At 31.3% G+C, this 24622-nt stretch overlaps 2 protein-coding genes and 1 long non-coding RNA gene across 9 annotated transcripts in view; 2 read left to right on the top strand and 1 right to left on the bottom strand.

Annotated features, from left to right (window-relative positions):
* The window catches only part of Shrm (shroom), a 689404-nt gene extending 677623 nt beyond the window's left edge, over positions 1-11781 (top strand). For 6 of the 7 annotated variants that reach the window (XM_074118535.1, XM_074118541.1, XM_074118537.1 and 3 more), the window contains 8 exons: positions 900-1030; positions 3296-3583; positions 4794-5174; positions 7132-7249; positions 8107-8242; positions 8460-8726; positions 10137-10388; positions 11640-11781. In XM_074118535.1, the coding sequence (XP_073974636.1) occupies positions 900-1030; positions 3296-3583; positions 4794-5174; positions 7132-7249; positions 8107-8242; positions 8460-8726; positions 10137-10388; positions 11640-11651 (1585 nt within the window). In that variant the 3' untranslated portion in view covers positions 11652-11781. Of the gene's footprint in view, positions 1-899; positions 1031-3295; positions 3584-4793; positions 5175-7131; positions 7250-8106; positions 8243-8459; positions 8727-10136; positions 11620-11639 lie in introns of those variants that run through there. The other variant, XM_074118536.1, reaches the window with a different exon arrangement.
* LOC141449288 (uncharacterized) lies at positions 1103-3154 on the bottom strand. Its single transcript, XR_012455434.1, has 3 exons — positions 2769-3154; positions 1474-1706; positions 1103-1244 (listed from the first exon to the last, which is right to left on the bottom strand). It is a non-coding gene; the product is annotated as an uncharacterized lncRNA (long non-coding RNA).
* Positions 11782-13676: 1895 nt separating the features above from the next.
* Ldh (Lactate dehydrogenase) lies at positions 13677-24622 on the top strand. The gene is made up of 8 exons (XM_074118545.1): positions 13677-13813; positions 15628-15773; positions 18694-18811; positions 20562-20735; positions 21146-21319; positions 21402-21513; positions 23407-23530; positions 24173-24622. Exons 2-8 carry the CDS (start codon positions 15645-15647, stop codon positions 24335-24337), a joined length of 996 nt encoding a protein of 331 aa, XP_073974646.1. The 5' UTR covers positions 13677-13813; positions 15628-15644; the 3' UTR covers positions 24338-24622.

Here is a 24622-nt window from a genome sequence, read left to right as displayed (position 1 = left end):
TATGTGGTTCACTCGCCAAGGTTAAGTCCAAGATAACGAACGGTATCCGCTCCAGGAATCGGAATGTGATCCCAGGAGGGAGTATTTTTCTGTTGGCAGTGAAGGATATGCAGCGGGATTTATCTTAAAATAAATAAAGAAGAAATAAGCTTATGGTGTAAATCATCCAACCGTAAATACTGCTTTGCTGATAGTATAATTCAGCTTTTTTGAAATTCCACGTGAACGACTAAAACATTTAAGCTTTTAACTCTGTATCCTCATTGCACATTTGTAGATCTAGATCTTTTATTGGTAACATTTTCGCAGAAAAATGTTTGTTATAGAGAAGTGGTTATTTAACCTTCTCTCTATTGAAGTGTACTCAGCGGCTTTATCATCAGCAATTAAATTCATTTGAGGCCACTTTTCTAAATACATTTTGTGGCGTGAGCTATTTTTTTGTTCGTAAAAAATTATTTCAAGAAAATTGTTACATAAATTGCAAAAACAAAAAAGTCATGTGAGTGCTTCAAACCAGTGTTTATACCAATGTAAGGTTAGGATTTAAATAGATTTAATATTACGCAACAAGTAATTATATTGAGAAAAACATTAAGTGAAATGGGCAAAAAAGAATATATAAACTGCTGCATATAATATATTAGACCAAAACATAACTAAGAAATTACCGTATATTAAAGCAACGTGTACGAACTTTCTCTGTAAACATATATTCAGGAACCATTAATGTTAATATTAGAGCACTTAATTTCTTGTTATATGTGGTGTACTTTACTAGGCATAATGTTCTATCCGCTCACAGTGCCATTTGTTATTGTGTCTGACACTTACTTTCTAATAATTAATAACAATTTAATGTTATTGTTTATATAAGTGATATCTTATTTTGTTTCTAGGAGCCAATCTAAGGCGCAATATCTCAATTATAGAAGGGAACCAAGAGAAAAAGAGAAAGGAGTTCCTAATTTCCAAGGAAGTTATAAGAGGACGATGTCTCCTTCGGGTGGCCGAATTATTGATAGTTCAGGTAAACTTATTCTAATAGTCTAATAAAACATGTCGAATTGTTTATATTATTTACACGTTAGCTGATTCCACTAAAACCTTGACTGATTTATTTCTGAATTGAGGTTAATGACCATTAATATTTAAAATTATTAAATTATCATTATTATTATTTGTCAGAGTGGGATGGGAAACGTTATACCATTCAAAACCTTTCTTGGCTCACACTGCTATGCCTAAAAATAAAAAATTAGGTAAAATATTTATTAAAAAAAGACCTAGGATAAGAGTGAGGTTCCAGGCCTGTGGCTAGAGATTCGCACCTAAGATTCAAAGCTTCCGAACCAATAAAACCAACCATGAGGGCAAAACTGTAACCACCACTGTCAACACATTCTGACTAATAATCCGAAACCTAGCGTCCTCACTCTCTAAAAATACATAAAAAAAAATGGATGGTATTACCTCCTCTTATCTCACAAATTCTACAAAATAGGTAGTACATAAGAACCATTGGGTAAAGGGGTATCCTTATACCACAATACCCGGGTGTCTGATGGAAGCCAGTGAAAATAGAACCCAGACTCTTGGCTTCACAACCGTGCTCAACCATAAGTATGAAATGAGGTCGATCTCGCCTGTAAATCTGGCAAAACATTTGTCGTTGATTTTAATCCCTGGCCATGTTTTCGATAATACTGAAAGGTTTCGAATTTTTATTTATCATTATCAACAGTTAGGTCATCAGTTTAGTTCAGGGATCGGCAGCCTATTTCGAGTAGAGAGCCATTTCTCCTTAAATAATTTTAAGAAATCTTACCAAGAGCCGCAATGTAAAAAACTCTGTAGATCATTTGTATTCACAAATTATTATTTTATGATATTCAATAACATTTAAATGTTTTATATATTCATTTTCATATATTGCAAAGTAAATAAACAAATAAATAATAACTAAACCTGTATTTGAATGAAAATGGAGGCAGTCCTATATATTACGTACTGTATTTTAATATAATTCTATTCAATTTCAAACTTACCACATTTAAAATTCTTTTTGAAAAAATATCTTTACCTTATAAATGAAATTATCCCTTGCTTCAATAAAATTGAAATATAAAATTTATTTTGGACAGGCTGAAGAGCCACAAAATATGGATAAAAGAGTCGCGGGTTGCCGACCCCTGGTTTAGTTCAATTAGTTCATTAAATTTAACAAGTGATCCAGTAATTTTTACTTGTTAACCCTTTCCGGACCGAATTATTATACAGAAAAAATGTAAAAAAAAAAAATATTCAAAACAAATGCAGACAAAAATGGGCCTCACTTGTGCTGCCTCAAGAGACATGAAAAAAAAACTAAAATGATGCCAATTGTATCATTTGGTCAATATTAAACATGAAATAATACATTTTAAACTAGTGATGCCATATGGCATCGTCGAGCTGGAAAGGGTAAACTTGAAGAATGTGATTTAATTGAACAAACTCTGCCTGAAATAAAACCAAAGCTTCATTTAAGAAAAGTAAAATTCATTATTCCAATTTGATTCACCTTGGATAATGGATTAAACTACGATACGGTTACTTATAAAAGAAAAACAGAAGCTATGAAGATAAAATCGACGATATTAGCACTTTCTACCAACCACATTTTAAAATAAACAAAAGATGTCGATGTTGTAAGTAATTAATATGAATAATGTTCTTTAACAACAATTCTACTGGGATAAAGAAATATACTATGCATTTCCACATACCTTGAAGAATTTATCATAGCCCGAAGAAAAATATCAGAATCAGAAGCTATCAAAGACAATTTTAGAATGGTGGTGAAGTAGAAAACAGTTCTCTCCATTCAAGATTTTCACCTCCAATAAAAAAAAGCGAAAGTCCCTTCATTGTTTCCACAACAGCTGTTCTGACACTACTGTAGTTAAATTCAAGGAGGTTATTTTGAGATTTGGGAGCCTACTTTGATTCCTTTATATTTATTGTTGCAGAAATAATTTGATGCAAAATTTATTTATTCAGCTAATTACGTAATTTAAAAAAAACAACAAAAAATTAGTGTTTCAGGTCCCCAATTTGGACCAAAGCCTAATTTTTGCGATCCCTAACGGCACCTGAGCGAACTATCCATGAAAATCTGAATGATATACTTTCTTACGAGGAGTAATAAATATAAATAAAAGGCTTACGAATTTTCTGTATTTTTCTAATAATTACCAAATTAATGTGTATATTGTTATTAATAATTGACCAAATTGTTCTCTTTTTTTTGCAGAAAAATCCAAGGATAGTGAATTAGAAATCAAAAGTGATTCGAATGATATTAATCAAATAGGAGATGATAAGAAAGCGGAGGAAAGGCCAGCTAGTCAAGGGGACAAGGGTGATACAAACTGTGATAAGGAAACTGCGTCCAAGACGTTGCCTCGAAATTATGCGCTATCAATAGGAACTCAAGTGTTGCCAAAAAGATCTTCTAGACCACCGCGAGCGCAATCAGATCCTACATCTTCAGCCAAAGCAGACAAAAAGACTGTCTCAGCATCAACACAACATAATCTTGGTAAATAATTAATTTTTATATAATTTAATTAATTTTGTTAAGTTGCGTCCAATTTCTGGTGTCATGGATGCCCGGGACTTTTTATTTCTGTGTGCTACCGGCTTCCATAATTAGGTATCTCGTTCCCTTATTCAACAGTGAAGAAGAAGCTCCTAAGATGTGAAAATCTAAGCTGGCTGCTGGAATATAAATCCAGGATCTCAGCGTGGGAAACAATCGTGTTTTACTCCGAACTCTATAGATAGATAGATTGATAAAAACACACTGTATTGCTGATGAACTTCTAAACTATATGATTACCTACATAATTAAACAATTATCTGTCAGTAGATTGTGTTTATAATTTAAGAATACATTCAAAAACTTCAGAATCCTTAAATTTTTCAGACCCTAAATGATAAGTTTTAATTTGTACTGTTCTCTCCATAATATTGTTTGTAAAAAGTTATTAGAAACATAGAAACAAATCCATGTGGCACAATATTTTTTTGGCCCCAACTGGGTAAAGGGTAGTTGGAGCAGCTTAAGGAGTTTTATGGATCGCCGTATTTGGTTGCTGAGGTTAAAGCAAGATGTGTGGAATGGCTGGGAGAGAGCGTTCGAGGAGTTAAAAAGATCTCCCCCGGGCATTTTTTGTCTCAGCCTCCACCTTGGTAGGTTTCCTGTTATGATATTTGAATTAAGATGTTTGATTAACATTAGGATACCCTTCTGCGGATGAATAAGACCCCGGCAAAACAGGATTTCGCAAAATCGCGTATCTAGGGGTTTTTGAGGTCATTAAGGTTAGAAACGTACCCAGGAAACGTTTACTATTTTGCTAAGAGTTTTGAATAGAAGCTACTAGATTCGCTGACAATTAGAACTCTTTTTGGGAAAGGATTAGCTATGCGGTTAGCGTACGCGGAGGACCTGGGTTCGAATCCAGCTGCTGACCCTTAGATTTTCTCTTCCTAGGAGCTTCTTGCAGCTCACTGTCCGGTGATGGACAGTGTTGTCTGTAACGAGAGAACACTGTACGGAGGTTGGCAGTGCACTGAAAAAAGCTCCGGGCGCCAATAACCTTAGATGTTGACGCGCCTTAAATCATAAGAAAAAAAAAAAAATTAGATCTCTTGGTAGAATTTTATTATTTTAAAAATATTTTTTAGTTTACAGTCTTATTTTCTTTCCAAATTATGATTAATTATTACCGTTATGTGTAATACAGATGAAGTGGTGACAAGTGATGGAGAAGAAGTGACTAAGCCGATAGCAGGTGCTTCGGTGGGAAGGTCACAAAGTGATAGAACTGGTGAAATAAGAAGAGAAACTGAAAGAATAGAAAGTTCAACATCGCCAACTCTTGTAAACACTATAATAAACAGTAATGATAAAGTAAATGCAACTTCCGCCACAATAGCAACAACAACGACGACGGCGACCAGTGCAAGAGTGAGTGATGCCGCCTCGCAGACAACTCCTGCGCCATCGCCACCTCCGCCGCCAGTGCTGCCAAGAAGGCAACTACAGGAGGAGATTGAGTGTGACCAACTGTCTAGAGATCTCGCCAGCCAACTCTCCCCATCACATAAACTTCATGGTATATTAGGTAAAGATGATCGTATAGTTATTTCTTTTCTTAGTATTCAATTGTATAATTACTATTATTTTTTCTGCCATAGTGTACTTATTATTATTAATTTTTAAAACCGAAACATTTACAATTACAAAAAAGCAAGCATATTTATTTTCTTTCACTCAATGGTAGGCACGTTGATGTCCAACATTGTGATACCTTGTGCTGGTTATTACAATTAAAATTGTAATGTTGTACAATTAGAACTACTTTAGGTTCAGCATTTTTTAAATATATCTATGTTTGTTATTTACTATCTCTAACTCTTTATTAAGGAATGTATTAATTTTATTAATATATTTAAGCTTCAAATTCTTTAGGGTTTCTTAAAGTTTAACAAAACAAAATAAAATTGCAGTCCTCTTTTTATGATAAGCGCTTTTTACTTTTCGATACCTTTATTTCAAAAATGATAAATCACTTTTTTGTAAAACGAAAATGAAAAAGGTAATTGAACAATTATTTGCAGTAATATAGAAATTTTAATTTCAAAACTCCATATATTTTCTAATTTTGCAAATTCAAACAAAACAATGAGAGTATAGAGAAATTATTTGTTGTAAGCATTAAACTGACTTTGCTTCCACATTTGGAAAGCCTTGACTTAAGTGTTTGAATTAATTTAAGAAATTAGCAATAAGTTATTTATGAAGCCTATTCACTTAGTTGTCTTGAAATATTCGCGTGTTTTTTTCTTAATGAGAATGATAAACAAATTCATAAGATTTAGAATTTGCATTTTTTTTTTTTATACAAAAACGAAATTTAAAGGATATTTTTAATAAAAAAAGTTCTGTTTCAAATAAATTGTTTCTATTTTTTTTATTTAAGGCGTGGCGAGATATTTTGTATTTGTTTAATGATTTTTGCCGTCCTTTATCAAGCCTACGGCGCTATTCTGCTGTACTGAATAAAAATTTGTCTGGAATCATCAAATCCTCAATATAAAGAGTCCAAAAACGCATTCTCTCTTTCCTTGGGGGGGTGCAGATTTTTTTAAGTTTCAGCCACCTAGAAATTTCCCTTGACTAAGTCATCACTTCATTACAATAAAGCCACAAAACTATTTTATGTTTTTATCTACCAACACTAAAGTTAACTAAGAGACCTGTAATGGGCCAAATTAAAAGAAGCTAGACAGGAGCTAGACTTATTTAAAATAAATTATTCAGGTTTTTTTTCTCTATCTCCCTCTTAATCTTTTATCTACAAGATTATCTTTTAGCTCGTTTAATAGAGCGTTTTTACGGAAAGGGGTCTATTTAATTTATTCAGTTCCAAAGAGAATGGCCGATTCGGTTGCTGTGCAAATAGATTGCGATGCCTTATATCAGTGTGAAAAGTTCGGTACGATATTATGTACGATACAAAATATTATGTAGTTTACAAAATTCACAAACTTGCTAGAAGTATTATTTACACGTACGTTAGATCAGCACACATAATAAGGAAATCTCAAAAAATGAAGCATCATCAAACTTCAAGAAAAGTAAATAAATAAAAAATAAACAAAAGTAAAAAATAAATTTACAAAAGAATAACACTTGAATTTATTTCTTTAAAACTGGAAAAATATAAACTAATTAAACATTGAATTGGTTTTGTGGCAACTTGAATAAGCTAGGAATGACATTAAAATTTCTAAAATCTAAAATTTTAATTGCTGGTCTAAATAAATGAAAAAGTACTAACAAGCGCTGTTTGATTTCATGCTAACGTAGACGAGAATTATGGTGAGAATAAGTTAGGTGAACTTTTTTAACACATATCTGTCACTAATATTGGACTCATGTGAAATAAATTAAGTACCCTGATCGATATTTCGGTAGAAGAAAAAAGAAATAAATTATTAACTAAATTAATACTAATTTATAATAATTAATTATATTCCTTTTATTAATTTGAATCATCATTAATTATTTTCTTTCAGTTCCTGGTCCGGACGTGAAAAGGACAACCGACTATGTAACTGGTCTATTCCGAATGGATTTTAATCCAACGTCTAGAAATTCTATAGCTGCTTCATCAGAAAGTTCCCAAACTAACGGGTAATGTGTTTATATTGTTTCTCCTTCCGCTGTTAAGCATAAAGAAGCAGGAACATATGTGAATAATTATAACGGAAAATGTACAAGTTGATTCTATTATTATTTTTTCATCTTTGGGCTTTTCATACCTTTGAAGAACCTTTATTACCTTTATTGGTTAGAATCCAAAAAAAAAATACTATAAATTTTGTTATTTTCTAAACAATTTAAGAAAGTAATGCTCAGGAAACAGTCTAACCTTCTTTACAGAAAGCAATTTACAAATACTTAAATCGTTTATAGCATTTGTTTGTTTCAAGCTCCAACTAAAATGTCTTAAAAGACAACATCTCAAATCACAAGCAATATTTCACAAATTAGTCCGTTTCAGATATTGTAGATAGATCCTACTTCTAAAATCATATGGGTAATGAACAATAATAATGCTGAGAAGAAAAAGATTGCAACAGTAATTGTTGCCACCAACCAAAAAAGTTTAGCGGTGCTATATACAAATTTTAGCCCTTTACATCTTATTCTGTAGTCCTAAGATCTAATTTTATATAACGTTAAATAAAGTAACCAAACGAGGTGGGTTAAAATACGTATATCCCACCATGCAGCAAAAGCTTAGCAAAAGGCGGGACAGTTTTTAACCCACCTAGCCGCAAAGAGATAAAGAGGCTCAGCATCAGAAATCTTGGTATCTGAAGCCTTCTTAGGCTTCTCCTTAATTTTACTGGTGGTATTTGGATAGTGATGCTAGCTGCAAATAACCTAGGAAGGTAAATCTATGGGCAATAAACGGAGTAGATAATGCCCTATTACGAGCACAATCCCTCTCAAGTAAAATTATTAAGATCATAATTATCTTTTAGGAAAGAAACGGAACCTCTTTCTCCAACTAACGCTTATTTCACTACATCCGAGTGTAAAGCAAGACTTATGTCATTAGCTAGCAATATACAAGCGGACACGACCACATCTTCAATGAGTAGTCTACAACAGAAAAAGGTAATCATTTTAAATTAGAATTCATATTCTTTATGACAAGGTATTTATTAGTTACGTTTAGATGGTTAATTTTTTACGATGTACTTCTGTATTCAATAAATATCTGTTTTGAAAACTGATATCAAACAATGGGGACAAATAATGATAAACAAACTAAATTGATGCAAATAATTATGATGTTCTAACTACCTAATTGTATTTTATTTTTTGTTGAAAGGAAGAACTAATGATGCGCCTTTCTCGCAAGTTAAGCGTACTTCGTGCAGAATCTGTAGCAGTGACCGAAGAGACGGCGGTTAATGAAGCTTTAGGGCAAACGGTAACAGAACGTGTAGAAAGAGTAGCTAGACCACAAGAGCTAGCGAAATTCAGACTTCATGTAAAAGAAGTTGGTCATATAACTAGCTTGCTATTGTCACTTTCGGGACGTCTAGCTAGAGCTGAAAATGCCTTGCTTGCACTTCCTTCAACGCACCACGACAGAGTGAGTGAACATTTTGGTTTAGCTTTATTGCTAGTGTAATCTGTTATTCAAGGCTAGATTACTAGTTGGCTGACTGCTTATAAAATCTATTATTTTTCACATTGTTAGAATGTTGTTTTCTTAATACACTTATAGCTTGTTGAATGTTGTTGTAGTTTTTATTCATTCATTCAATTTTATAATGGAATATTTCATTACAATTTACTGATTTTAAATTTATTTATATAATATAATATTCTAAATCTGGTGAAATAAGATTCGGTGTTTGACTAAATGGTTGTGCTTACCAAGGTAAGGGTAAAGTAGAGTAATGTCAATTTTTTTCAGTCAGGCTTTACACCCAACTATCGATTAGATGTCGTGGATGGAGACGACTAACTAGTCAACATACTTTACTGTATTTTTCTTTTATTAACCGTTAAATATCCCGCAGGGGGTCGCAGTTGCATGTAGCATCCTGGGTGTTGCAATTCCACAGGTTCCTAGCACAGTACTCCATGCACTTTCACAATGCAATAAGGACACAATACACTTACACTACATCTGCGTGAACAAGCCCACCAAGACAATAGGCTACACCCCCGAGGGCTACATTCTCTTGGAGATAGCTTCGGCAAAGGGAGTAAACTCTTTAACCCAAATTTCCTTCATTTCCATTGTAACGGGGTTGTGTAACGTAGGGCTGAAAAATTCTACAAAATACATCTCGAAATATCAATGGGCAAATGGAGGGGGCTAAGGCCCTTCATGAGCTGTGATGCCAATAAAGAAGAAGAAGAAGAACCATTAAATAAAGTCCAAGGCCTAGACCGGGAATTCAACTCAGTGCCACAATACATATTAGCTTTGCGGTCCTCGCCTCTAACCGCTCGGCTTTCGTGGTGCCAAGGTAAGGTAATAAGATACTACGGTGGTTGAAAAACGGCTAGGTGTATGACCAAAGTGGTCCTAAGAGTTACACTTATATTTGAAACTGCAACAAGCTATTGGAGGAGAGGGATGGGATAGATATAGATATGCTCTTAAGTATTATACTTATTCCTACAGCATTTGTTGTATTATGCATATACCCCCAAATAATGCTTCAACTGTTTGAAAAGTTTGTGCTAGACTTATGTTTTGTTTTTTTTTATTTATTTAAGGCGCATCAATATTTGAGGTCATAGCCTTTTTTCAGTGAACTGCCGGCCTCCAGACAGAGAGCTGTAGGAGGCGCCAAGAGAAAATATAAGGGCAGGTAGAACTGGAATCAAATTCGGGATCTCCACATAAGACTAAACGTTGTGCTTATCCCTCCTCTATCATTCATTACGCGTTTTATTTATAGATTCTTTCATTTTATTTTAGTTTAGTTTTTTAATTTTTCGATTTTCATAAAAAATTGATGTTAAAAATAATTTTTTTTTGTAGAAGGCCCTTGAAGAGAAACGAGACAAACTTTTAGCCCAGTTAAATGAAGCAAAACAATTGAAATCAAACATTGATCAAAGAAGTGGTGGTGTTTCAACGATGTTATACAATTACTTAAGTCAAGAAGAATATACAGATTATGATCATTTCATTAATATGAAATCGAAATTGTTGGTTGATTCAAGAGAAATTGCTGAAAAAATACAATTAGGTGAAGAACAGCTAGCTGCCTTAAAAGAAACGTTAGATCAAGTAAGATAGTTTAAAATTTATAAATTGGTTTTATTTTTTATTTTCATTAAGTAACTAAAAAATGGAAATAGGCATTTCAAGATCTAACTAAAAAGAAATTTGAAGGAATAAATATTCTAAATTTGGTGCATTTATAAATAGAAAAGCTAATAGTACTGTTTTAAAGGTAAATAAATAAATTATTAATAACATCAGTTTTAAGAAAATGGAGATAAAAAAAATCCTTTGTTTTTGCTTATTGTACCAATACGTTGTCACTAGTCGACATTGTTATTTTGCCATTTAATGTTTACTTTTAACGTTTTTTTTTAATCAATTCTTTTTTATGTAAATATCGTAAAGAATATTTCACTCTTGTGATAATTTCTTAACGTTAAAATTTTAGAGTGATCTTAGATCAAAATTGTTGCTTAAAAAATATATGAAATATATATATAAACTAATAAGGAATTATTAAGCAACAGCAATAATTTCATATAATATAATAATGTAAATTGCCTTTTACTAAATTATGTAAATAATAATAATATTTAACATTTTTGTGCCTTTTTGGGGGGTAACAGAAATTATTGATTATGCGTCTTTTATTCAAAAAAATTTTTTTAGATATTGTTGAATTGAAATTTTTTTAAAAATTATGTGTTTGTAGTAAAGTAAAATTTATCTTTCCTGAAAATAATCCTTCACCATTAGTCGATGGTCGATTTATCGAGTGAAGTCTTTTACCAATATTTTGTTGAATTCAACTCAATTTATTAGCCTCTTCCATTTGATCCTAGCTATATTAATAGTGTCAAATGTCAAAGATGGTATTTTCCTTTGAATGTGTACATTTTTTTTTTAAAGAAATGAAAGTAATGACATTTTAACTCTTTCTTTTGTGATCTTTGGTTAAATACTTTTATCTTATTAGTGTTAGTTTTAGATAAATTTTCGGACTTCTTGTTCATAATCTTATAATTCTCTATTTTTTTTTTTTTTTTAAATAGGTTTTTAACCTAGATTAATGTGATAAGAACTTTATTAAACAAACAAAATTGTAAAATTAAAGCTTTTTGTGTATTAAACTTTTTTGCCTTAAGCAATTAGTGTGTAAGTAGCTGAAATATAATGAAAAATTATATAAAACTGTAATTATGAAATGTATATTAATATGTAAATAAATTTAAGATATAGCATTTTGGTGCTATTGAATTTCAATAAAATTGTTTTTTCTGGATCAATTTTTAAATTCTTGATTTGTTCATTCAGGGGGTCTTTTAATACCGTTAAATTTTCTCGTTTTCTCGAATTTAAAACGAAAAACGGCGGGAAATCCCTACTGGATGTCACAAGTGCATCCAATTCTAGTGGATAGGCCCAACAATATCTCAGAAAATAAAAGTTGAATTATTCATGGAGAAAAATTAAACGGTAAGTAATGCTGCTAACGTAGACTAATTTGTAAGTATTTAATTTTACTTGTTAGAAGGAAAATCAAGTTAATGGATTATTCGAATACAAAAATTGAATTTATTGAAAGAAAACTTTACAATAGATAAACATTGCAGTTGCAAATTGTTTTATCGGGAAACAATACTCAACAATTATTGATGACTTTTCAAAGATTAAACTAACAACCAAAATGTTTTATTGATGTTTCCGTCTACCATAGATAGCATGCTTATTTTCTTGTCTTTCAAACAGTTTAGATTTTTATCTAAGTTAATTCCGAGTTACTATAAAAAACCGTGCAGCTTTGAAGGCCTAAAGTTGTAATGTGAGTTACAATTTGGGAAAACTGACAGCATTGAAATTGATTAGCTTAGATAACACTGCCTATCACCGGACAGTGAGTTGTAAGAAGCACTATCTAGGAATAGAAAAATCTAAGGGCCACCAGCCCAGATTTATTATTTGCAAATTTCGTGCTACTAAATCTTGATAATCTTAACCAGAATGTGTGTATAATAGGAGATACGAACCAATTTGGGTGGACCTACCCAACAGGAACATAAGTACCTAGTGTAAGCCTTGTAATCAGGTGGAGGCTCTAACTTTCATAAAAACTCTGAAGCAGATCTGTTGGTAGGTATTTTAACCGCCATCTAACAGTCGCTTAGCAAATGCTAAAGTTAAAGTGAATTTTGCTTATAATGTACATATGTGACTGAACTTTAAAGGACAGTATATTAGGGTAAATGCAAGTATATTTATAAAACAAATTACTCTCTTGTCCAATTTTCTTCAAAATCTCAGTGAAGAAACCTGTAAACCACACATACTTATGTTAGAAAAAGAAATAACTTCTCTAATAAAAATTTCATTGTGACAAACAATTCGACACTAGGGCCTTGAAGCGTTCTTTTTTAATAATAAGACAGACTACTTTAATTTCAATGAATTTTGGTTTTTCTCTAAGTGAAATATTATGTAAAAGAAGTGGAAAAAAAGGCTTGCTTACTTATTTAAAATTTTGTGTTGTTTAAAAAGCTTACAAAAAAAAAGTACATTTAGATACTTTTTTTTTTTGTATGAGCAAAATTTGTAATGAATGAATGTAATAATAAAATTACCAAGAATTTTATTCAATCAGAATATTTATTTAACTTGGAATCTTTTAATAGAAAAGGATTTTACCGAAAAGTGCGTTTGTGTACTATCTAGCGGAAGTTTTTAGAACTAAAATTCTCCATAACAAGTTGTTATTAATGTCTCTAAATAGCATAGGCACGTCTTTTTTTATTTAAAAAAGTTCATTAGCTTTCATATTTTTTTAAAATCTTAGGATTCAGTGAAAAAATAGTTTGGTTTAAGGTATAATAAATAATAAAAAGAAGTTTTAATATACTCAGGAGTTAAAATAATAATTTCTGACGTTCCGTTCCTAAACAATAGTCTTATGAATTTATGTTTAGAACATGGCTTTATTTACATCTATTTATTCTAACAAACAAAAAGGCAGTAAAACTCCTTATATGAATTAGATACATGTAGATCATTTAATTTTATTTGCATAATTTATATAGGAATTTTCTCAAAAGAAATTCTAAGAACGTGTGGGAAAAGGTCCCCTTGAAGGGACATTTCAGGGTAAAGGCAGTTTTTCCATCTTGATAATGGTAATAAGAATTAAAAATTTAGAGTTAGAAAAAATATATGTTAGAAGTTTGAAAATTTTAGTAAAATAAATCGTGTATGTTCACACAAATTTTTTCAAAGAATAAATCATGTTAAATATGAACTATTTTATTTAGATGGACAAATTCTATTAACTATCAATACCATCCGGAGATACTCCAAAGGTTCCCCCACTTTCTGTGCGCTGAGCTTTACAAGTTCTCTTAACTAACATGTATTAGTTAGTATTGGTCTACTTTGATCGTAACTCTTACTCAGTATCAGTACTGCCGACGTGTCGAAGTATCTGGGAGGGGCAAATCGCAGTGAGTGTTCAGTTTATTTTTATTTTTTTTATAAATAATTAATTATATAATGATCAACATGATAGACATTCATGTTTTCGCATTACTGAAGGGATTTTAGTTAAAATATATTTTTGCTCATGAGGTTGGAGGAAAGATAATACGAGTATTTCTTTTGTTTTGACCAGTTATTTAACACGGATACTTTCTTCTTCTTTTATTTATTTATTAGTTTTCTAGATTTTTTTAAAGTGAGCAAGTTCATATTTTAATTTTACAAAATTTAATCTTAAAACAGAACATTTGGCCAACTGAATTCTATATTATATATTGATTTTACTATTTATAATGCACAATTGGTATTCTTGTTAAGATTAATGGATTTACTGTCGATATTTTTCTTTTATTAAGAAACAAAACAAAAAAAATCACAGAATAACGCTCTTATCAGGGGCGCAATCGAGAGTAGAAATACTTCATTTTAAACTCCTCCACTGAAGAATGCGTTTTCCTCATTCATACTTAGAAAAATGTAAATAGTTCTTATCTGTACTATCTTGTACTGCAATGAAGACACTTTTAAAAATTAAACAAAAATAATTTAAAATTATTAATGAAATACATTTTTTTGGTACAGTGGATCCCTTTTCGAATACGTTTTCCTGTACTTGTTAAGTTTTAACAACATATCTACATTTAAAGTTCAACGTGTTTTTAGTGTCATTTTAGTTTTGACATAAAAAAAGTCGACTAAATATTTTGTATTTAAAGCGTTTTCTAGAAAAAGATACCAATCCTTGGATGATCTCGTATATTATTTTTATTCGTATTATTTGGTTCTTCTTATTCTCACCAAAACAAGTTTATGATCAGTTCGGGAGAGCTGTAGAGTTAGGCCTTAATTTAATTACGCCTTTTTAGCCTAATGAATGACTGCATCGTATTTATTTTTTTTTTATTTTTAAAATTAGTGTTTGTTTAGAATAAAGGCGCTCAACAACTGAGTTATTAGCGCTCAGCAGCGCCTTCTCAGAGCACTACTGCCTTCAAACAAAGCTGGATGTCTCAATTTTCATAAAAAACATTGAAGACCTTTTTTTTTTTTCTCTGTTTGATGATAATGTGATTATTAAGCACTTAATTCTGATTGTTCAAGATATGAGGTCGCGAAAGGTATTATTAATAAGTTAAGTATCAGTTCCCCTATATTTGGATATAATGTAGGCATTAAATGGAAGCAGAGAACTGAGATAACGGGAAATAGCTTTAAGATCGGGCAGAAACTGCTCTACCGCTAACCATGATTGCTTGAATCGCCCGTTAGCGGGCATGGCTATTCCACTTTTACACGTTGCATATAACATTTCTCGAGCTCATGAGTATGAAGTAACGCTTAACTTCGAAAATTAAATTCAATCACTACCTCGAACTAGTAGATAAAATAAAAAAAAACAAATCACTGGTCAAAACTCTACTAATAAATATGTATTATATACTGAAAAGTGATTGTCAAGTGATCAGATTTAGCGACAGAAGTACAGTAACAACGCTTTGTTTATAAAAAATAATACTTTGAACTAAAATAAAACCCAAACTTTTAATATAATTACATAAATGCAAATATATATATATATATATAGGCGAAGACGAATCAGATGGAAAAGAATCTTTACAATGCAAATACAAACTTATGAAAGAAATTCAACTCTTACCTGAAAGTAAACGATTATTTTCCTGTGCTCTCTTAACTTTCGGGTGTTGTTACCGATAAAATTGTTTTTCATTACCAATTTATGCACCCCAGTATTTGTATTGTTATACTTTATTTTGTTTAGGAACATATTTCTTAAAAATGGTAGATGAAGTAGCAAAAGATTTGATGACCCAGATTTCAACGCCAGCATCTCATTCAAGAAATAAATTAACAGTAGTTGGAAATGGTCAAGTTGGGATGGCTTGTGCATTCGCCTGTTTGTCCCAAGTTAGTATTTAACTTTTGATTTAATAAACAAATTCAGACATGAGGCATAATATAATATGATTTAAAAGGAAGTTATTATGTGTACCAGGCACTGATACGCATAGACAGATATATTTTTTACTACTATTGCGAACCAGGAAAAAATATTGTTAATCGTAACCTAATTACATAGATTATTGAATCAGTAATTCGCAAAAGGATTGTATTTGTGACTCATAAATGCAAAACACAAATTAAGTGGCACAGAGATTCAGTTTCACCGTCTATGTGGTGGAAATATTTTTATACGTACATAAATACTATGAAACTAGCCAAAAGTAAAAGCAAACTTTGTATTTGTTATTATAAAACCTTCATTCTCCACTTTTTTGCATCTCTGCAGTCCTTTTTTTTTCCACCTATGTTTGTAATGAAAGTAAAGTAATTGCCTATTTTTTCAGGAGGGCTTTAGGAGTCTCGGTCCAACTATCATTTAGGTGTCGTGGACGAAGATGACTAGCTAACATACTTTGCCGTAAAGTACTCGAATTGAACATTAAATCAAATCCCTAAACCGAGAATCGAACTCAACATCACAATACATCAGTGGTTGGCAAACTTTTTTAATGGGGGGCCACAAAGTTTAAGAAATTCTAGAGGAGGGTCAGAATTATAGAAAAAATGCATTTTGTGTTAAAGCTTTTAATCATAATGTTATAAAAACATTACAGCATTACACACTTGTGTAACTACGCAGCTAGTTTAGCTTCACCTATAGGTTATGCATCTATTCTTCTACTAAGTAGAATCTACTTTATACTTCTCGACCGTCAAAACGTACGTAATTATAGCGGGCCATATACTATCCATGTCGATGGACCCTCGGCGGGCCGGATTAAATACTTTCGCGGGCCGGAGTTGGCCCGCGGGCCGTACTTTGCCCATCACTGCAATACATAATAGCTTTACAGGTCTCGTCTCTAACCGCTCAGCTACCGTGGCGTTTGTTATGATATAAGGAACCTTTAAAAATGCAAGTCTCGCGTTCATTGTGCACTCCGAGAGAAAAAGCTATCCAGTTTTACTCCTAAAAAGCTGAGCTAATTACTCATATCACTGGATAAAAAAATATTACGAGGCGTCCATATCCCATATAGACTGGCATTTTAACCGCCTTTGAAGGTTATTTGGGTTAGTGCTAGTTAAGAAGTAAAGCACTGAAGGATTTTGCAATGGAGTTGTAGGGATTGGCGAAATAGTTTATAATGGGATTGGGCTTCTAAATTAATGAAAGAAATTTTTCAAGTATATTTTTTGAAGAATTATCGATTATACGGTTGAAGAGATAGTAATCTCGGCAGCTTTTTATCATATAGTCGAATAAAGTAAAGTTGAATTCAATAGAAAAATCAAATTTTGTAAAAGTCGATATATGTTTTATGAGAGATTTTTTTCTGTTATCAACTAGACTTTAACTTTTGTATATTTCAATTCTTATTTAGTTGTAAGTGAGGGTTCCAATTTTCCTTTGTCCTTTGAGAACCCACCTGTGGTGGACCACAATGGTTGTAAGGATTAAATTGTTTGTTGTGAATTGAAGAAAGAGTGACGCGATTTTGGGTGAAAGTAATATTTTGGGGGTTGGTTTCATTAAGCCGAATTTTACATATTTTTTTAAAAAAACATTCTTCCAAGGTTGTAAGATGGGGTCGAAGGTTTCGGTCCCACTTGGATAGCTATGGAGAGAAAGAATTGCAATCTTGTCAGCTTGTACGAGACGGATAGTTTTTCTGGACGGGTATACTCCGCTGTGTATACCTTACAATCTTCCCCATAATCTTTTACTAAGTAATTACTTTTACTAAGTAATTTTTTCAATAATAATAAAGTGAAATAAAAAAAGTAATAAATAAGGAAATAAAGTTTCGAAAAATAGAGAAATTAATTGCTTGAATATAAAATCATTTTCAATAAATAAATTATTAATAGTGCCCCTTTTGGTCTAGAGGAGTGATAGTCAATTTTTTATACCTACTGCCCAAGTTAGAATCTTCATTGATAGTAAAATTTTCTTACCACTCGCCGGGTCTGCAGTGACTTAATTAAATACAACTAAAAAGTACACGAAGCTTTTGTATTTAGATCATTCAATTCATCATTTTATTTATACTTTGCATATGTTTATAGCACACAGAAAAGGAAGGCGGGCTAGTGGTTATGAAGCTTGAATTTGTGAATGGGAGATCCCAAGTTGAAATGAAAAGAGTGGCTTCTTTTTATTTTTTAGAAAAAAATGTTAATTCTAAAGTGCGTGCTTCCTCCCTTGTCCTCTACACCAAATTTGGTAGTTGTCCGAAAAGTAGAAATTACATAAAAAATTAAATTTGATGGTGCATTTTCAGCATATCCATACATACAGCGCCGACTTAAATTGATACAAATAAAATTAATTATAAAAGCTAGAAATTCTATTGAAATCTATTAAAAACTTTCTGTTAGGGACGGTTGTAAAAGGGTTGCTATTAATGAGATACTTGAGGTTGACGCTGCGAAACTAATTATTTGATATCTGGATAAAATCAAAGGTCTCCTCTTCCGGAAATATTCAGACGGTTTCTCTGTTTGATGATAATACACTAAAACGTTATCCTAGAAAATGCTGGGAAGGTATAGCATTCAATGCACATGTTTGGAAGCAGAGAATTAAAATACGTAACAGAAAGAAGGATTAGAATATCGGACAAAACCCCCCTACCGTGCACTATGAGAGCTTAAATCGCCTCCTAGTGGGCTTTAGGGACTAAGTTGATACCCCTGGTCTAAAGATTCATTTATTATAGAACATAGCTTATACAACATCAAAGAAAATATTTAAACAATGATGAAATCTTGATTGTATCAATAACGCTAAAACTCAAGTAATTTTTCTCTCTTATCTTAGAAAGTTGCAGATGAAATAGTTTTAATTGACTCATTTCAAGATAAAGTTCAGGGAGAAACATTAGATTTGCAGCAAGGTGTCGCGTTCAGTCCATCTGTCAAAGTTTTGGGCGGTTCTGGTGAGTAATTTGTTTGTCATCATCTTGAGATCATATTAAGTAAGTGTAATATAAATTATTTCATAGCAAGATTTGTTTTTTTGTAACTTTTGTTTTACTTATATACATTAAATAAGTAATATTTGAAAATTTGTCATCGGATAGTTTTTCTTTTATAAATGGTAAAACAAAGATGATAAATAAATGCAGAAACCCTTAAAAAAATACCATTCTCTTTTTTAAAAGAAGTTCATAATAATTAGGTAGTAACAATTTAACATTAAATTTCAGAAAGAAGCCAAGTTTTTCAATAATTTTTTTTTAGAAATTTATGTTTTGCATTTTGTAACCCACTATAATAGATCCCTTAAATCTAGGTTCATAAAAGTTTTTTCAATTAGTGGTGTCCAGCTCCTAACTTTAAGTACCTTTGGAGCCCTAATAATGAAATTCAAAAATAAAACAAAAACAACTTTGAACTTCTTGGGTTTTTTGTTTTTTGAATTGTGCCTCTCCCACACATACGAACAAATCTTAATTCTACATTTTGTCCCAAAAACCATGGAAGTCCGAAAACGGTCAGGGATATAATGAACATACTCGTAAGTGGCAACAACGGATAAAAATCAATGATATTTGTGGATTTAATAGGTCAAATCTGCTGTCTAAACTGATGGAGTCAAAATTTTCTAGTCTTTGGGTTTTTTTGATATTAGTTTATTTTGTAATAGGCTCCACAATCTTGAGGTTTAGTGTCAATATAGTAATTGTTTTTCAATGCAAATAATGCAAAGCGGTATCATAGTGGTTATATGCATGAATTTGGATCAAAAGAATTGAATGAAAGACCTTGGGGTACTGATTAAGCAAAGCATAAACTTCAACAGTCAATTAAATCATTTTATTCCAATTTTGCTGTGTTCAGAGTCTCATTCTTTTAAGGCTGGAAACATAGTGGAGCGGCGAGCAAAGCGGCGAAAACAAACACAAGTTAAGATATGGGACCGCGCATAGAGGAGAGCAAAGCGAAGATATAGCAACGCTATCTATAGAGAGTGTTGGTTTTCGCCGCTTTGCTCTTCGCTATCATCGCCGCTCCACTATGTTTCCAGATTTATTTTATATTCACTAGTTCAATAAGTATGTTGTAATTATTTCTGTTGCTTTCATATTTTGTTTTAGGTTTGAATATTTCCGAAATTATAACAGGGCATTCCCCGTCTGTATAAATAACTGAGTAAATCGGCCAAATCTTTGGGAATACAAGCGAAAGGGTTGAGCGGTTCCGCCTCAATTTTACTTTCTTCTAACGAACGATCCCCATGTCGAAATTCAGTTTTCACTGGAACTGATTGTAATAAGATAAACAAAATTCTCACGAAAGAAATATTATCCTTATAAGAACGTCCTTGTGTATTTTTTGTACGTTGCTAGAGTATCCCCTATGCAAGGATTGCCACCATTATTTCTGCGATCTCGTTGTCACTTTTCAGTAAATAGGTACCAAAAACGGATACTTCCCATTCTTCGTATTCTTGCTTTTCCAAACTAGGTTCAAGAGAACCTACTGCATCTAATCTCATAAACTTGTAACAACTCTAGAGGTGTAGTATTTCTGATGACTTCAACAGATGATCGATTAGTATTTTACGACGTTCCTAGATTTTTGTACGATGTACTTATGTCTTTCTCCAGAAACCGTTTTCGTAACTTATAATCTTTATTCCATCAGCTTTAACATCCAAGGCTTCATTATTTGTTTATATTTCAGATTATTCTTTAACAAAAGATTCTAAAGTTTGCATTATTACTGCTGGAGCGCGACAACAAGTGGGAGAATCTAGATTGGACCTAATGACTAAAAATGTTCAAATATTCCAAAAAATCATTCCAGAAATTGTTAAATACAGCCCTGATGTTATTATCTTGGTAGTGACAAATCCAGGTATGAATTTTTTCATATTATGGGAATCTGAACTAAGATTTTATTTTATTTTTAATTTATTTTCATTTAAAATTTCTAATATCCCATTTCTATCAGAATAAATGTCGCTAAATTGAGTTCTGAGAGAAATTAAATTTGCTCATACATGCTCTTTTATGGCCAATTATTCAGCGGCAGTGCCATGTCATTATTAAGAAAGAAGCAAAAGTATAATAGTCGAACATGAAAAGTTGGTAGTTATATCGGTGCAGAAATGGAAACAAAATTTCCTTTCTTAAATTTGTCTTTTTCTCCTTAAATTGTGTTATTTTATTTGTTATTTGATTAGATTAGAATGGCAAATATAAATTAAGTAAATTAAGTGTAAAAAGACTTAAGAGTTTAATATTTCTACCTTTTGTGTGATCCAGTTGATATTCTATCTTATATTACTTGGAAGTTAAGTGGATTGCCTCATCACAGAGTCATAGGAGCTGGAACTAACTTAGACACTGCCAGATTCAAACAATTAGTGTCGGCAAAATTTGGGATAAATATTCAATTAGTTAATATGTGGGTACTAGGAGAGCACGGTGATTCGAGTGGTATGTTAGACTTAAATAATATAATATTTTAATCCAATATATTTTAAATCTTCTTAACCCCTTCTTATTACCTTATGTACAGTACCTGTTTACTCATCTTTGAGAGTAGGAGATGTAAGTTTGGTAGGCTGCAAGAAGTCAGATTGTGGTGAGTTTAAGCAGTGGGAAGAAGTGTACGAGGCTGTACGCATTAGGTAAACACTCCGTAATTTATTATTTGGTTTTAAAGTTATCTAGCCTTAAAGATGCAATGTAGATCTTGAAACCAGGACGCAATTCCATTACACTAGATTGTTTTATTATAATAATAATTATTATTATTACTTATTATTACACAGACTTAATACAATTCAGTTTCCACTTCATGTTTCGTTAAGATTTTATGCAAATATAATATAAATATCTACATATATGTAAGTGTGTATATGTATGCATTTATTCTCTCTACCACATAATTTTATTTTAATTCAGTTTATCTAAGTAAGTTATTTTCTTAATTTTTATACGGAGAACTCTAAGCTGTTGGTGTACCACCATGTCTAACAATAGTTTTTGGCTTTATTAAGTACGTATTATTTTCGTTTATTAAAATACTATTAAATAAAGCTTTTCTATTCTCTCACTCTCTCTCTCTCTCTCTCTCTCTATATATATATATATATATATATAATACATATATGTGTTATATATAATACAGGGCGTCCCAAGCTATATGGTCAACGACTTTTTCTCGGAAACTAAGATAGCTAGAAAAAAACTAAAAAATACATGTCCCCTTAGTTTTTTGTTAGAAATCCAAATTTAATTTGTAAATTTTTTTCGTTGCTTCCAGAAGCGAGATACAGGCACCAACTTCATTTTTTCAAATGGGAAGGTGGGGTTTTTATTTAAGAAATAGATTCCTCTATATTTTTTTTTAAAGAAAAATTTACTTAAACGGTATTTTTCTGTGAGCGATATTTTACAAGTTATGAATGAAAACATGATTCTTATAAGAAATTTCAAAATGATATTATAACAGTTTTTTGATTGAATAAGAAGAAAAGTACTATTTTATTATAAATTTTACGGTGTCACTACGTCATCAGCTATAGTCCGCCTACTTCAACATCCTGTTAAAAAAAATAATAAGTAAAAAAAAAAGGTTAAGGTTTATTCACATTCTTTTCTTTTTCAACTGTGTAGTTGTGTGTGAAATTGTAATTTGGGGTAAGTACATATGAATTTTTGTTTATAAAAATAGTTTTCAATGAATTAAACAACTTGATAACTAACACTCTTGAGTGCTCGTGCACACGTTTTCTTGTAAAACAAACGTAATTTCTCATACAGAGATAAAAGGAATCTTGGAAAATGATATACCGTTTGAAAGCCTATTAAACACGGAAATTTGTATAAAAAGTGCCAGCACCTAGGTCAGATAATTATCACGTAAGGGCCTAATGAGTTTTCTTAAAAATTTCGATTACTTTTATTTTTCCAGTATTCGGAGGAAGATTAAGGCTGTTTGGAGAATAACTTATGCTTCGAAATGGTATCAATTTTTAGAAAATTTATCTGTCTTTCTAATCGTATCATCAGAATCGAATTTGGACTAAAACTTTCTGAATAATATTTTTATTGGAAAAAAGTAATGATTATAGAAAAAAAAATTAAAGTGACGACACTCAAGAACAGAGGAAAATATGAAGTTGGCCAATATGTCATTGAACTCCACTTTAGATGTACTACACACAGTAGGCCTATATGTATGTTTGTGTGCCATATATATATATATATATATATATATATATATATATATATATATATATATATATATATATATATATATGTGTGTGTGTGTATTTACAGGCGGGCCTAACGATTAGTTGTGCGGACGGAGGCGACTAGCAAACCCACTTTATTTTAAATTTCTCTTATTAACCATTAAATAAAATCCTAGGCCTAGACCACGATCGAACCCAATACAACTAATACGGGGCTTTGCGGGTCTCGCCTCTAACCGCTCGGCTACCGCGGCTCATATAAATATATTTATTTAATTATTTATTAATATAATTGAGATTTTTCCCAATTTTGTGTTTTAGTGCTTATGAAATAATCAAGCTGAAAGGATACACATCATGGGCTATAGGGCTCAGCTGCAGCGATATTTGTAAATCTATATTTCACAACACTAATAATGCACATGCACTTTCAACGCTCGCGAAAGTGAGTTATTAATTAATTTTCATAGTCTGTGGCTGAAATTTATAATTATTAAATATGCCTTCTTGTAGAATAGTTTTTTTCTCTTAATATATATTTTTTTTAATGTCATAAGATGTAGTAATGTATTACTAACATACATTATTTTTTGCGTATCGGTTGCTGCGGTCATTAGCGCCAAATTTAATAGATTTATAAATCATTAATAAATAAAAAATATCATAATTTGTTATTATAAGCCAAAACGATTTGATGCCGCACCAAATTATTAAAGCAAATGCTTTATTTATGCATATATTAATGTGTTAAAAAATTGCTTGTTTCTTTCAAACTGCATTGTACAAACAATGTTTTCAAATAAGCTAATTGATACATTATTTACAACAGAAGGAGGGACTCGATAAAAAATTGTTAATAGGCGTTTCTTGAAATCAGGCTACTGTTATAATTATTTATACTTTTATTTGTGAAAGAAAAAAATTGAATGAAATTATGTTTAAAAAATTATGTTAAATTTTTGTCAAGTTAAACAGGATAAAAAAAATGGACATTTTAAAACAAATAAATTAAATATAATGTGCTTTAAGCCTTAAAATGTTTTGTCATGATCTATCAATGTGATTAATTTTGTTTATTTTCTTTTAGGGTTTATATGGAATTGCTGATGAAGTATACATTTCTTTGCCTTGTATTGTGGGTCAAAATGGCATAACTCATGTAATTAATCTACCACTTACTGAAAGTGAAAAGTCAGCTTTACATGATTCAGCGAGTAAATTGTATAACTTACAGCAAGAATTACATGTATAAGTTATTTAACGGTCAAAAATAAATCACAATTTAACTTCAAAGAACTAAGTTTCATATAAATGAAAGTAATGAAATGTTTGTTAATTAGATTTAAATAATATGCACTCTTCTCAAATTTGTTACTAATAAAGAAACCACAACAGTGTGTACCTTGGTAATAGTAGTCAGATCAATCAGTGACTAATCTAAGTCAAAAGTTGACAAATATTAGTATGAAATCATGTAAACCATTCAAAATTAAAAGATGTCAAGTCGGGAATAAAATGACGCTGTTCTAAATTTAAA

Source organism: Rhodnius prolixus, unplaced genomic scaffold (assembly GCF_049639745.1).
Source record: "Rhodnius prolixus isolate KJV_2025 unplaced genomic scaffold, Rpr scaffold_2, whole genome shotgun sequence".
Classification (NCBI taxonomy): Eukaryota; Metazoa; Arthropoda; class Insecta; order Hemiptera; family Reduviidae; genus Rhodnius; species Rhodnius prolixus.
Note: the sequence above shows the minus strand (reverse complement) of the source record. Positions and strands in the feature narration are given on the sequence as shown.